The sequence below is a fragment of the Spea bombifrons genome, chromosome 4 (assembly GCF_027358695.1).
Source record: "Spea bombifrons isolate aSpeBom1 chromosome 4, aSpeBom1.2.pri, whole genome shotgun sequence".
Lineage (NCBI taxonomy): Eukaryota > Metazoa > Chordata > Amphibia > Anura > Pelobatidae > Spea > Spea bombifrons.
This window is the reverse complement of record NC_071090.1, coordinates 36,104,622-36,119,380: the sequence shown is the minus strand read 5'-3', so window position 1 is coordinate 36,119,380 and position 14,759 is coordinate 36,104,622. Positions and strand designations below refer to the sequence as shown.

At 40.1% G+C, this 14,759-nt stretch overlaps 1 protein-coding gene across 1 annotated transcript; it reads left to right on the top strand.

Moving 5' to 3' along the window:
- Positions 1–2,024: 2,024 nt before the first annotated feature.
- On the top strand, positions 2,025–14,222 carry FGFR4 (fibroblast growth factor receptor 4). The gene is made up of 18 exons (XM_053461875.1): positions 2,025–2,479; positions 4,044–4,205; positions 5,262–5,525; positions 5,626–5,721; positions 6,444–6,610; positions 6,874–6,997; positions 7,792–7,982; positions 8,103–8,241; positions 8,894–9,078; positions 9,336–9,481; positions 9,733–9,854; positions 9,982–10,092; positions 10,565–10,755; positions 11,128–11,250; positions 11,446–11,516; positions 12,095–12,232; positions 12,410–12,515; positions 13,205–14,222. Exons 2-18 carry the CDS (start codon positions 4,109–4,111, stop codon positions 13,364–13,366), a joined length of 2,433 nt encoding a protein of 810 aa, XP_053317850.1. The 5' UTR covers positions 2,025–2,479; positions 4,044–4,108; the 3' UTR covers positions 13,367–14,222.
- The last annotated feature ends 537 nt before the right edge of the window (positions 14,223–14,759 follow it).

Here is a 14,759-nt window from a genome sequence, read left to right as displayed (position 1 = left end):
TCCGGCAGCTGCCTGTATGTCATTTGGCAGCTGCTGGCCTTAAAGTGCCAGCGCCGCATAGTCATCCCGAGTCCGGCCCTGTGCCGCAGAATAAATGATTAACATCTTCAACTAGTGTGATTTCGGCAATATTCTACCAAATGATATATCTAATTATAAGAGAGTTTTATATCTTATATGATTTTTGTAATACCTCTCGTCCTACTATTTATTGGTAGAATTTAGTCAGAAATCCAGAAAATAATGTATAGTGATATTTCCTAATAAAAATAAACATTATACTTTTTCATTAAATTATAACAATTTGCTCATTCTGAAATCCAATCAAGACGTTACTTATTTTCTTGGCTCCACTGCAGTTCCTACTAAAAAAAACATTTATTTTGTCTCCATTAACTTAATCCAGAAATCTCTAACTATGAAGCCTTAACCAGACTGCATTGTCTTCTCCAAATCCATAGCCACACCGCTGATAACATCGCCACTGATTACAAGGCTTTTATTTTTATTCGGTACACATACATCATGAAACGTGTAGAAATGTGGATTTAGGGATGAGAGGGATAATTGAATCTCGTATGTCTGGTTTACAGTTTTCTGCAGGCTCCAGAGTTTTAAAACAACATAAACACGGTTTAACATGACAACTGGCAATACCGCGTGGCTCTTCTCCTTCTCCTCAATACAGTATTAACTCTTCCTTCATTATCTAATCAAAACTGCTTTTAAATTCACCAAACCCTATCTGTGAGGGTGAGGGTGTAGAGACAGAACTGTGGGGGGTAGAGGTAATTGTGTGTTATCTTTTCACAAACATATTCTGACTGTTTTACCCAAACACCTAATTAACTTTAGAGCACATCAAAAAAGAATGTGATTGAATAAATTTAATTACAATACTTTGAATAGCAGCTCATGGATTGAATGTGATTTGAATAAGGAGTAACTCCAGGGTAATACTTGCAGCTTATCACTCCCTGGATGTTAGAATAATAGACACATTTTTTGGATTTATCAGTCTGGGGTGGAGTGATTTATGCTTGTGAGTTATAGTGAACAGAGAACATAACTATTATATTTCAGATCCATTGATTTAGTGGCAATTATTAATCTAATACTTTGCGAACCCGCTAGAGCAGGGCCATCTTTTCCTTCCGTATCATGCACTGTATATTTTAACGCATATTAAGGTTATATTACATAATACATACATGTGCGATGTAATTTAATGGAAATGAGTGGTTCTACAGAAATTAAAATAATCCACAATATATATATATATATCTATATATATATATATATATATATATATTTATATATATATTATTAATAAAACCTAAATCTATGCTAATAAATATTTTACATAATGGGACCAATCACCCCCTTAGCCTATTTTTTTATTATTATTATTTTATTTTTTTTGCATTTTATGCAACACATACACCATTGTAATAAATTGTGGTATTAATGCTCCCATCTATACGTAACAGCGAGCGGTTACAGAATATTTGCCTCTCAGACCCTGTTGACATTTTTAACCCCTTAAGGTTCACAAAGCGCATATCCTTTATATGAGTTACAATTATCCGCTTATTTAACTTGAATTTATTTTCTTAATTTGTGTTGTGTGCACCGCCTGAGTAAGAATTTCTGTAGCCTTTGACGCTGGCCCATTTGGGATGTTGGGATGGCGCCCCTCTAAGTATTGCTGGGAAGTTACCCATGAAGAAGTGGCATCCCAGTTTATCCCATAGCTGGCATACATGTCATCATTAGCTAAAAGGAGTCAGTAAAGAGAGGCGGGAGATCATGCTGGGATCCAGAAAGCACAGATCTGGACAGTTTAATCCTCCAGCACAAAGCTGGGGAAGAAGTTAGCTAATTTGAGTGTGAAAGGGTGAGTTGGAGGGGGGGAGGGTTCAGAATAAACCCAGGGAAGGTGGGGGGTGCAGGGCCTGGGGGCGGTGTTAGCGGTGGGATTCCCTCTAGCATTGCACCCTTTATAGTCCATTGTTAGAGGGTAAAGGAGAGAAAGCTGCAGGGAGAAGAGACAGCCTGCGGAGTGTAACCTGAGAAACTTCTCACTCAGCCTGGGATATGTGAGAGGACGGAGCCATCCTCACATGCACACTCAACGGTACAAAGGCTCGCATGCACCCGGGGCCACTCATCACACATGCCCAGTGAGCGCAGGGGCCACTGAATGAACACGCACTGGAGCTAGGGCGAGGGGCATTCGCCAACACTCTGTGGACCACCCGGGCACCGCGCTTCCCTGTCGCCTGATGGATTGGAGTTCCTTTTTGGATTAATACCGTGGAGGGGATCGCTTGGATATTTCATGCATTTGGTGGAGGATTTTGCCCGGATCTGGTAGAATTTAGGATTATCAGTTTTGGAGAACAGATTAGGCTGCACCCGGAGTCCTTATGAATGGGAAGATCGGTGAGCGGGGTAACTGAGATCCCGACAGCGTTAGGTGAGTAATGTTGGGGGGCAGATCATAGTGGTCGGGGTGGGGGGCAGATCTCAGTAACCCCCTGGGCAGGCGGCAGGGCGGCCAGCGGGAAGATTCTCAATCGGTTATTATTCAGCACGTGTAGATGTTTTTATTTTTTCACGAGTTTGTCCCCGGCTCAGTGCCTTCCACCCGGGTCAGATCCATTCATCGCTTTAGGAGACACCGATTACTGATCTCTGTATAATATTGTATATACACTGTGCATATACGTCTTATGCTTAGACCATGTCATATGGAACCCCTTGTTAGTGAATTTAACAATTAATCTGGAGAAAAGGGCTACTGAGTTTGGTAGATTGTCTGAGCAGCACAGACTTTATAGCTTGCTTGTGTTGATTTTACCGATCATGTGTGAGATTGAGAAGATGATCAGTTTTGGGTCAATGTTGAAAGGGAATAATGAATGGGCTCTTGGGATATTTTGTTTTAGTTCTGGATCGGTTCGGTGATTTGGTGCCTTGGGGGGGGGGTTATGGGGTATTTGAGAAGACCCAGTGGATGAGTTGTGGGCAGTAGGCTGCTGATGGGTGTGAAGTTTGCTGCCGCATCTCCAGCTTCCTGCTCTGTTCTGGCATTCTGTTTACACCTTATCTCTGTGTGTGATAGCAGATCTGCTTTGTGTAAACTCAGTCTGGTAACATAACTATCCTGTAAATCTATAACCAGGATAGCCTTGGCACACAAAGGCCTTTGTCGTGCTGTGTTCAAAGATTAAGCTGGAGCCATGGTCCCTGCAGCTAGTTACACATTGATATCCCTTGGAATGTGGATGCAGATAGCTGAGGAGGGGTGGAGGGGATTTACCCCTTATATTCATTATCCCCTGTTTATTCGGAGATCCAGAGAGCCAAGCCATGCCAATCAATCATTTGAATTTTTCTTTATTATGTATAAAATGAATAGAAAAACTAACATGCACAATGAGTAAATTATTTTAATGAAACTCTCTTTCAGGACCTATAATCAGTTGTAATTAACAATACATAAAACAAGTAAATAGTCGCTACATTTTAAACTGTTATTTGTATATTACATTTGAAAAAAAATCCAAATAGGTGCTAAATTCATAAAAAAATAAATAAATCAGATTATAGGTTATCCCAGATCCTGTGTGATTCACACTGGATTCCAGGTGTTAAAAATCCTATATTCCTTTCTCCATAATTAACTTTATCTTAGAATGTAGTCAAGATCTTGGGTCAATAGACCAAGCTTTAGAGTATGTTAATAGGTCTTAGTCCTTAAAGAGGTATTAGTATAATACAGAATTTACTTTGTTGCATAGGTAGGACAACTGCTAGAAAATTGTTTAGAATCATTTTCAATGGTAGATTTAATAGGATATACGTTCTTCGTGGGTGGAAGCCTTACTAAAGTTGAAATAAATCGAATGTAAGAGCTGTACGAACGAATCTATTCGTTTTGATGAGGTGGCCGTTTTGGGCCATGATGTGCTGTACTCTGTGGCAATACATGATTTACCAGTAGCTCTGGTTCTAAAGTGTCTATCTTTGTCCTGCAGTTTAGCCACACTTCATAGGATCCGCTCCACTTCTGCTTGGACCCGTTTCCAGAGACAGCAGCATAATGCAGAACCTTACCCCGATCCTGCTGTTTTCCCTGGCTCTTCTTGTGCCAACGTCATGTAGACCCGCAATAACAGAAGATCAGACCGGCTGGAGAGGTAACAAATAACAAATAGTTTGATATCTAAATCGTGGTCACAAAACCAGTTGCTGGCATCGTTTGATTTATTGTGTGCTTTTGTCAATTTGCAATGTAGAAAATGTGCCTTAAGGGAATGTGAAACTCTCTCATCCTTTCGACTTAATTGTCTTAACATTACCAGAAGCTATTTCAAAATTTGCCAATCTTATGGTGTACTTGAACCTCAACAGATCATTTGTTAGCTATGAAATTACTTTCCCACCATAATGGGGTGTTTATGAAATCTAAATACAGAATTTAATTTAAATATACATAGTTCATGGCAGGGGTGTTCAAACGGGGCAGTAAGAAAGAAATAGATCCATCACCCTGAGAGCTGTGATTGAGTGGACCCCATGTAGTATCCATCATCAATAGTACCTAGGATCCCCTGGTGACACTGGGGCAGGGGGTGGCATAGTTACTCAGTAACCCACTGTGCGTGGGGTGTATTTTCAGGTCAGAGGTTGAGATCCAGGTCAAAATACAAGTTCAGCAGGGTATCATCAACAGAGGTGACAAATATCACACTTCTCTGGAGTGTGTCCACTTCTCCAAGACCCCAAAACACACACAAAGTTCAGCTGACGGTTAAATCAACTTAATAACTATTTGTGGTGAGGGAGGAAAAGGTGTTGGGATATCACCTTTATTTTTCTTTTAGTGAATAGGTTCGCCATCATTAACATTTTAATGACCTGAGTTACCGGGGTCATTGAATCAGCCAGTCTATCACGCAACCGCTCTATAACTTCATGGTAAATGCATAGACCTATATCATTTATGTAATTTATTCAGATTACATGGTACAATACATCTACAAAGCATGATTGAGATTTATATGTTAGATATCACTGACACTGTGAAAGTGGATTTGTGAACTAATTATTGAGCACTGGGGCTGGAAGTCATTTATTTTACACTGGCATTTCCCCAATACATGATAGATGTGTGGGTATTATACTCATAATGATTGTTTTGTATATTTCTATGACCAAGTGTGCCTATAATGACCAGTAGTGTTTCCCTCCAGCAGAGACACCAAGCTCTCAAAATGATCTGGAAGAACATCTCCTACTGGACCCAGGGAATGCACTGCGCCTGTTTTGTGACACCAACCACACCAGCAGTATCAACTGGTACCGGGAACAGGACCGGTTACTGTCTGGCGGGAGGATTCGAATGGTGGGCACTGTGCTGGAAGTTTCTGACGTGACATATGAAGATTCAGGGCTGTATCTTTGTGTGGTTCGGGGAACCGGTCAGATCCTGCGGAGGTTTTCAATATCCGTTGTTGGTAAGTTTCCATTATTACTTTCATTTTTAAACCTCTGTTGTTCATTGGTATTATTTTAATAAGTAATGTACTTTGGACTCATCAGCCATTTCTTCTGCAGATTCACTGGCCTCTGGTGATGAAGATGATGATGAGGATGGCCGTAGGGATGATTCCCAGGGTGATATAAGTGAAGAGCCTGTGTATTTTTACCAAGGTGAGTGATCCTCTGGGTCAGTTACTAATTAGAGGTTGTAATAACCCTTCACCCGCCCGTATAAGCTATAAACGATAATTCCAGTGCTGGACAGTCTGGATATGGAGTTCTCTACATACCAAAGGCCAGACTGCCTGTGATGTCCTGAACTTTTGCAATATACCTGTGACCTATGCCCTGGGGTTAGGAGATAAAACAGAAGAGACCTTACTTTTCAACAGATAAAGCAGGATTATATATTTCATTGGACATAAGAAAAATGTAATCCAAGGGGCTGTCCCCTGTGCCATTTATAATGCCTAGTAAAGTCAATTAGTTGAAAAGTACATTCTCCTATCAAGTCCGCCATTAGTGAATAAACCCTCAAAATAGGCATTGATGGGTTGAGGCCATAGAAATTAAAACTTCAGAGTGAAGAATAGGATGACAGATCTGATAATGTTTATTTGATTAGCATACTAGAGTGCAAATAATGTTTGTCTAAGTGGAACGGTACCTTTAATGCTTAAACTTAAACATACATTGTGAAAGTCGCTTCTATGAACACCCTTTAAACAACAAGTTCAAAGTACATTTTTATTTTGATAATGTAGGTAAATAAGCAATGTTCCGTCCTAACAAATTATGTTGATTGTCACAGTGACATGGAGACTCTCTGATACCCCAATCAATAGTGTCAGACAGCCCCTTGAAATGGCTCTTATTTTTTTTGTGGCTTTCAGCTCCATACTGGACCCAACCTCAACGTATGGACAAGAAGCTACATGCCGTGCCTGCTGGGAACACAGTGAAATTCCGCTGCCCAGCTGCTGGGAGCCCTCTTCCCACTATCCGATGGCTAAAAAATGGTAGAGAATTTCGAGGAGAACATCGAATTGGAGGAATTCAAGTAAGTTAACCAGTGTTGGATCTGATGAACAATCAGCAGGAACAGATGCCCTGCAATACTACATACTGCTTTAGCGTTGACTGTGCTGATAGCAATGTAGGGATCAGTAGAGTGTCCACACGACTAACTTTCCTAATTTTTGTAATACAACTATTACTATTATTACTATATAATAATTACAGCATCGTTTTGAAATAATTTGAGATTTAAGACCATTGTGTGTTTCGTATGATTATATTTATATTGACTTCCTCTTCTCTTAGCTCCGACACCAGCACTGGAGTCTGGTCATGGAAAGCGTGGTGCCATCCGACCGTGGGAACTACACCTGTGTGGTGGAAAACAGGATGGGCAGCATCAATTACACCTACTTATTGGATGTGCTCGGTGAGTTAGTCACCCCAATGTAGTTTCACTTAACAAACACCCTTTTAGACATAACCTATGAAATCATCAATCCCTTTGCACCTGTTTAAATCAGTTTCTCTGTAGGAATGCAAAGCTGAAACTGATCTGTTGGGTTAAAGAAATTGTTGCTTGTGGATGGTACATGTTCACCATAGACCATATAGACCATATGTTATAGGTGCAGCTTTAAAATATGATTTGTTAAGTGTGATTAAGGTGATAGTTTGGCCAGTTGGTTAGGGTAACAAGCATATTTTCCTGCTGGACAATGTTATTAGCAAGTGTGAGTTAATGACAGGAGGGAATCCTCAAGAAGGGAGCAGACCAGTGAAGACAAGGATTAGTGGCGTCCAAAAAATGTTATGGTCTCCCAGCTCAGACCTTCTGAGACTTCAAAGTCATTTAAATATGGCTAAGGCCATAAAACTAATGAGGGTCATTATGTTCTCTACAGCCAGTTCCTCTGTTATTAGCCAGCAGCACTCAGAATGCAAACAGATCTCCAGTGGCATTTGAGATGTTGTCTGAACATTGTAGACCTTTTTTATGGGTGGTTGTTGTATTATGTCTCCTTTGCAGGGACACTACTGCTAACATTAGATTTTGTGGGTTTCTTCACTTGCTAGAGTCGTATTTCAAAAAGATTTTTTGGAGTTTATTCAGTTTATTCAAATAGTTTGGCATGCGGCCTGGAAATGTTGTTGCCACCCAGTTGTGTTAACACATCACATTAGCCATGCAAGCCACTGACTTTGCTTTGTGTTTCGTTGCAGAAAGGTCATCGCACCGACCCATATTGCAGGCCGGTCTTCCAGCTAATACCACAGCTCGCGTGGGCACCGATGTAAAGTTTTATTGCAAAGTGTACAGTGATGCGCAACCACACATCCAGTGGCTAAAACACATTGAAGTGAATGGGAGCCGCTTTGGGCCTGATGATGCGCCTTATGTACAAGTACTGAAGGTAAGATATACCATGCTCTAGCCACATGTTGTATGATTTTATCAACTGTCGATTATTCATGAACTTGCCGTTGATGTCTTTGGATATTTCATGACTCTGTTCCTTAATGCCTTTTTCCAGACAGCGGATATAAACACGTCAGAGGTAGAAGTGCTGCATCTACAGAATGTCTCGATGGAGGATACTGGAGAATACACGTGTTTGGCAGGGAACTCCATTGGGCTGTCCTATCAGTCTGCCTGGCTGACCGTGCTACCACGTGAGTACAGCATGCCTTCTTAGTATTGACAACAATTTTGGAGCTAATGCATAGGGCAGACATATAGCAATGCAGCTACGTCTGCCGAGATTTCTCTTTGCACCTTGAAGCTCTTACAGCACCGCATGTGTTACCAGAGGAGTTATTCAACACACCAACCCCTAGTACTGATGAATGGTCAAACCATTTCCTGATATCATTCTTTAGTCATATAAAATGTTTTCACATTCCTAATTCTTTTCAGGAACATTGGTGCGTTCTTGTATGATTAAACCTTTTAAAAAAAAAGAATACAATGACCGATCTAGTCACATTTAGTTGCTGAACATGCTAGAACGTCTAAGTAGAGGGGCACATTTGGCAGTTATTGGTTGTTGAATAGTTTTCCTGATTTGAGATGGGGGCAGGGACATATAATTATATAGATTTACAGATCCTATACCGGTAATGCCTTTCTGACAAATAAAATTGCACATCTGCAAAAGCCACCCCAGCCAGTTATCTCAGACACTCAGATTGGGGCTGTTCATGAACAGATGTGTGTAGCTGGATGGAAGAGCAGATGGCAGTGGGTGCTTGAGAAGGGCCATAAAAGAAAGGTCAAGGTCACAGCTGCAATAATGACCCTGGTCTTTTTTTCCCTGCCTTACAGAGGAAGAGTTCCTTGAGGAAGCCGAGCCAGCAGAGTCCAGATATATGGATATAATCATATACACCTCCGGGTTTCTGGCTGTGGCAATGGCCGTTGTGATCGTGATTCTTTGTCGCATGCAGACACCACACAGCAAGCAGCCTCCTACTATCCATAAATTAACAAGGTTCCCCCTCATACGTCAGGTAAGTGATGCCTCTTTAATTGTGTTTCTTCATTGTGTTTGTTGTATAGTACTATGCTTACTGATTTCATAAAGTTGTTAAATAATTAGCACCGGAAAAATTTTATTTATTTCAAAACAGAATGGCTTTCTCTGTAAGCTCTTTCATCACTCCTGTTATAGGCATTCAGTATGCCGGTTGTATTGATATTTTGTTAGATGTGACCTTATCTTTTGGTAAATTACAGCAATCTAAAATGCTTGTTTATATCTCTCTAGTTCTCCCTGGAATCTAGCTCCTCTGGGAAGTCCAGCGCCCCTCTCATCCGATTTCCTCGCCATTCTTCGAGCTGTACCCCAATGCTCCCTGGTGTCATGGAAGTTGAGTTACCATTGGATCCCAAGTGGGAGTTCCCCAGAGACAGGTCAGTCTTGCATATGGAATTTGTGATTCTTGACTTAAATGTAAGATTTCCCCCAAGACAACTCAGCATTTTACCAAAATGTGATAGTTGGCTTTAATTTGTACACATTTTACCCATCTACAGAGACGTTACGTTGTAATGGCAACGTTATTGTAACTTTCAACACACAGCTTGTCTTTCACATGCTGCATTTGGTTACTGACATTCTTATGTGCATGAATTAATCTATATCTTGCATTTGTCCACTATAGGCTAGCTCTTGGGAAGCCTCTTGGAGAGGGTTGTTTCGGGCAGGTAGTAAGAGCTGAGGCCTATGGTATTGATCGGGATCGACCTGATAAACCAGTTACCGTGGCAGTAAAAATGCTAAAAGGTGAGTGTTTCAGATGGATTAGGATTGCATTGATTCTTCCAACTGGATCAGTGGCTGGTTGTTGTAGTCACACCTGTTAAAACTTTTTCTCTCAAGCATACTAATATTCTTCTTCTGTCCAATCTAGATAATGGGACTGACAAGGACCTGTCGGATCTCATCTCTGAAATGGAATTGATGAAAGTGATTGGGAAACACAAGAACATAATCAACTTACTTGGTGTCTGCACTCAGGAAGGTTAGTGAGCTAGAGACTTATGGCGAGGAGGAAATTATAGGAGTGAAGAGAGCAATGATAATGGAGCATAGAAACACCTAGCATTGTCAGAGGACAATCTAATTAACCTCTAATAATCCACATTTACCAAGAAAAACTGATAGTTCCTTACTCCCTGTATGTATTTTGTAAAACAAAGATTCTGGCTTTAGGTAGGTAGATTTGGATGTTTCAACCTCCATTCACATTACATGCAACATGTTGCCCAACAAAAAGGTTAAAGTTGATTAGGTTTAAGATTTAAGAAGTTCATTTGAAAAACTGCTTTCAGAAGTTCCAGGATCTTTAACTCCAAACGGCCCATTATTATCTTGTTGCCAGTACAAGCTGGTGGGTGTGTATGTGGTATGGTCTTGTTTTGGGCTTTGTAAAGTGTAGGGCCTCTATTATCTGTTGGATTATTTTTGTCTAACCTTCTCTGTCCCTCTTTTAGGACCTCTTTTTGTTGTTGTTGAATATGCTTCCAAAGGAAACTTAAGGGAATTTTTGCGTGCTCGGCGCCCTCCCTCACCCGAAGATGGCTTTGACATTACTAAAGTGCCTGAGGAGCTTCTGTCCTTCAAAGACCTTGTGTCATGTGCATACCAGATCGCTCGTGGCATGGAATACCTTGAGTCCAAGAAAGTAAGGGAGAAAATGTTTTACTTTTTTATGTTGTGTGCCTCAGTGGCACTTATCCTGAGGATAAACATTTAGCATATAACGCTAGAAAACTTGGTCAGGGAAATATTTTATCACAGCTGTGACTACTGTCTAGTATATTTGATAAACATGGTAAAACCAGTGGTTTGTAGCATTAGTGCAGTCATTCAGTGAGTAGGATATATTTCTTAAGGTAAAACCATAACAGTATGCCCCTTTGTAATTTTCTTGATACATTTCCTTAAAAACTGTCTACTACTCACTTGCCTTGCTGATATGTTGCAAAGATGACGATCAAGTGAGCAGGCAATCGCACGGGGAATCATGCATTAATAACATTTTGTCTTTTCACAGTGTATACATCGAGATTTGGCAGCCAGAAATGTCCTGGTGGCTGAGGATAACGTAATCAAGATAGCAGATTTTGGACTGGCCCGGGGAGTACATGACATAGATTACTACAAGAAGACTAGCAACGTGAGTTAAACACAACAACCTAACCTGAATAACAGCTGGGGAAGCCTACTGTTACATGAGAATAACAACTTCTCCTAGTCTACCTATGTGGAGCAAGTTAGTAGTATTGTGTGAACGAGCACTCTCTTTAACTTTGTGAGGTGATACCACGGGTAATAATTCAGTCTTTTCTAACATGTTCTTATGTTTAAACAGGGCCGGCTGCCCGTCAAGTGGATGGCCCCAGAAGCATTGTTTGACAGGGTCTACACACACCAGAGTGACATGTAAGTCCAGTTCCCTGTAGTAGTTGACATGAAATATGGCAATATATTGTACAGGAGTTTTCCCCCGGTAGTTTATAAAGGAACAAGATGATTTTTGTATCTTATTTTATGTGTATTTTGTTATTTGCATTTAGGCTGTCTAATCCTGTGGATAACTAAAATTAAAGAAATAGGAATAATGGGGATCCCACTAATTTGTGTTAATATCAAGTTTTTGGGTCAATGTCTATTACAATATAATATATAAAGTGTATTCTTTAATGAGATTAAAGCTACTGTACAGAGAACCTGGTTGTAAGACAGGACATTTCTGCACTCTACTATCGATCACAGCTGTAGGTTTGTCCTGGAATATGGCGAGAACAATAGTATTTGTTTTAATAAGTACAGTTCTTTAAATATATGTATGTGATATGGATAACTGATCATTCACATGCCTATCTATTACAATTAAAGGATCTGTCTTTGTGTTAAAGCTCTGTATCTCGTCATGAAAAAGATTTAAAGGTCTCTTGCATTCTCCTGTTCAGATTCACTGCTCTACATCCCATTGACTTGTTTAATATTTGTTCCTGCAGTTGGTCATTTGGGGTTTTAACTTGGGAGATCTTTACTCTTGGAGGATCACCATACCCCGGAATCCCAGTGGAAGAGTTATTTAAGCTCCTAAGGGAAGGCCATCGAATGGACAAGCCAGCAAACTGCACACATGAACTGTAAGTACATCCAGGGATATCAAGTTCTGTTTCTAGGATGCACAATAACTGATTTAAAACGGTTTTAAATATTGCTACCATGTGTAACAAAAATCCAGAACTGCTGATACTGCGTGTATTTCCGGTACCACTTTTCCTTGGTGAAATGACTCAGTTTCTTCTGTGACCCCTTTACAGGTACATGGTGATGAGAGAGTGTTGGCATGCTGTCCCATCTCAGAGACCCACCTTCAAACAGCTAGTGGAACAGCTGGACAGGATCCTTACAGCCGTGTCTGATGAGGTATGACACATGTTATGAGGACTTTCTATGGCTGATATTTTATCATAGCTGTATAACAATATAGATGTACGATCCTGGGGTTTCCACCACTCTATTCTTACACCTTAAGTTCACTAAAGGCTGATTGTCTCCAGTTTTAAATACTGTATTATAGTGTTATCTGGGAATATTCCAAAAATGCAACTTTGCTTTTAGTAAGTAGCTGAAGAAAATGTCTTTATGCAGATAAAATGAATATTGATCCCAAAAGAGTGCATAGTTGGATAAATCTTGCATTAATACTTAATGTCATAACAAGGCATGGAATGTATTTTGTGATCCCACACTTCAGTAGCAGGTGAATAGTTAAAAAAAACTAGACCCAAGTGCTAGCATGCATTTACAGCGTGTCATATAGGTCTCTGTCTCACCATCTGCTGAAGCCTGATTGGATGGAGGTATCTTCCAATGAGACATTAAGATGTCATAGCTCTGGTAATCATATACACTGTACCAGGCAGCAACATGTAGATGTTGTGTTGGGCTGTGCTTTTGGATTAATTAATTAATCAGTATATTCTGCATATCATTAAGGGTTTCTTAGCAAGAGGCTAGTTGACTGTGAACTGGTTTAATACTTATTTAAGTCTTTTTTTTTAATCATCTGGACATTGTTGCACAAACTTATTTTGTATTGTCTCTTCTTGCAGTACTTGGATTTATCAATGCCTTTTGAACAGTATTCTCCCTCGTGTGAGGACACCGCCAGCACATGCTCCTCCTCAGATGACTCAGTATTTACCCATGATCCGGTGCCAACATCTCCCTGTCTGTTCAATTATCACAATGTACATGCTCACTTGGGGACCTGAGGCAAATGACTTGATGAGAGCCTTATTGGGGGTGATATGGACTTTAAGAAACCTTGGGTATTCCACCCCTTAACTGGAACCTAATTTATTTGAGAGACATAACCCATGTCTGGTTTACTAGACTCTGGGGGAAACTGTGTGCTGTTTTTCTCTTGTACTGGGGAGCACAGTGAAGTGTCTTCAACTAACCAGTGTATTGGGTGAAAAGCACTGTGAGTCTTCAGATGGTCCTGTATGTGATCATAGAGCTCTACAATGCCACGGTTCAGGACAGAAACCTGCTGCCTTGTTCTGGAATCCTGTTTTCTGGATATGATGGACTACAGCTGTCAGGCTGATTCCTGGCCCTGTTTCGTACAAAAGCACTGTGATGCCACAACTTTTTATAGAAAGAACACATGCCCAACAAATGGAATCTTGCAATCTCTTGAATTGTGAAGCCTGGTTGCTGCGTGGTTATCCAACCATTGCTTGAAGTGCCTGGAGATTTTATCGTTATTTTCTGTAGATATTTTTGTAAAAGAGATATTTATGTACTTTTCAGATGCATATAATAGGTCATATAACCATTTCTTTTAATGGAGGAACAGGTGAATAATTTGTAAAAGTACTGTCACCTCTTTGAATTGGTTACTCTATCAGTTAAATAATTTATCTTTTTGTTTATTTTATTAAGGTACTTTGGACTCAAACCTTCACAATCAGTCATAAATGCTTTTATACATTATAAATATATTTAAAACAGAATATTGTTGCTATTTGCAAATTACCAAAAGTTTCCTATTTCATTTTGATTTATTTTATATATTGTAAAAAATGACTTTTAATATAAAGACCTAAATTATATGGAAAACAAGTTTGTGTTTATAATGTTTCACAATACATCTCAACAGGGCCCATTTTGTTTCCAGTGCTTACAATACTTGGTCATAGGAATTGAAACATTGTACTCACCCTGTACAATGACCAGCTGTGCATTGGTACATATTGTCGAGAAAAGTCTTCTATCATGTAGTGGGGGATGGGTCCTTACAAATGTTTAAATGGAAAGAAAATTCCCTATATGGCAGTGTTCTGGGTGAATTGTGAAAATGATAAATAGATTAAGTAACTAACTACCAGAAAGGCACAAGGTTAATCAATAATCTTCAAAGTTCTTTATCAGTTCTTTGCATTGAGATCACCCACAGAGAAGAATCAAGAGACCCCACTGGAGCGAGCAGGGGGCTTTCATTGATCTCTATGCAGGCATTGCAGGGTAAGGGTTGGTCACCAGCCTGTAGTCCCCTCTGGCCATTCAGAATCTAAAACCATTGTGAAAAGGCTTCACATTTATTGAATACCTGGTAAGACAGTGATCGTCCTCGGGGTTGGAGCAACTGACCTCCAAATG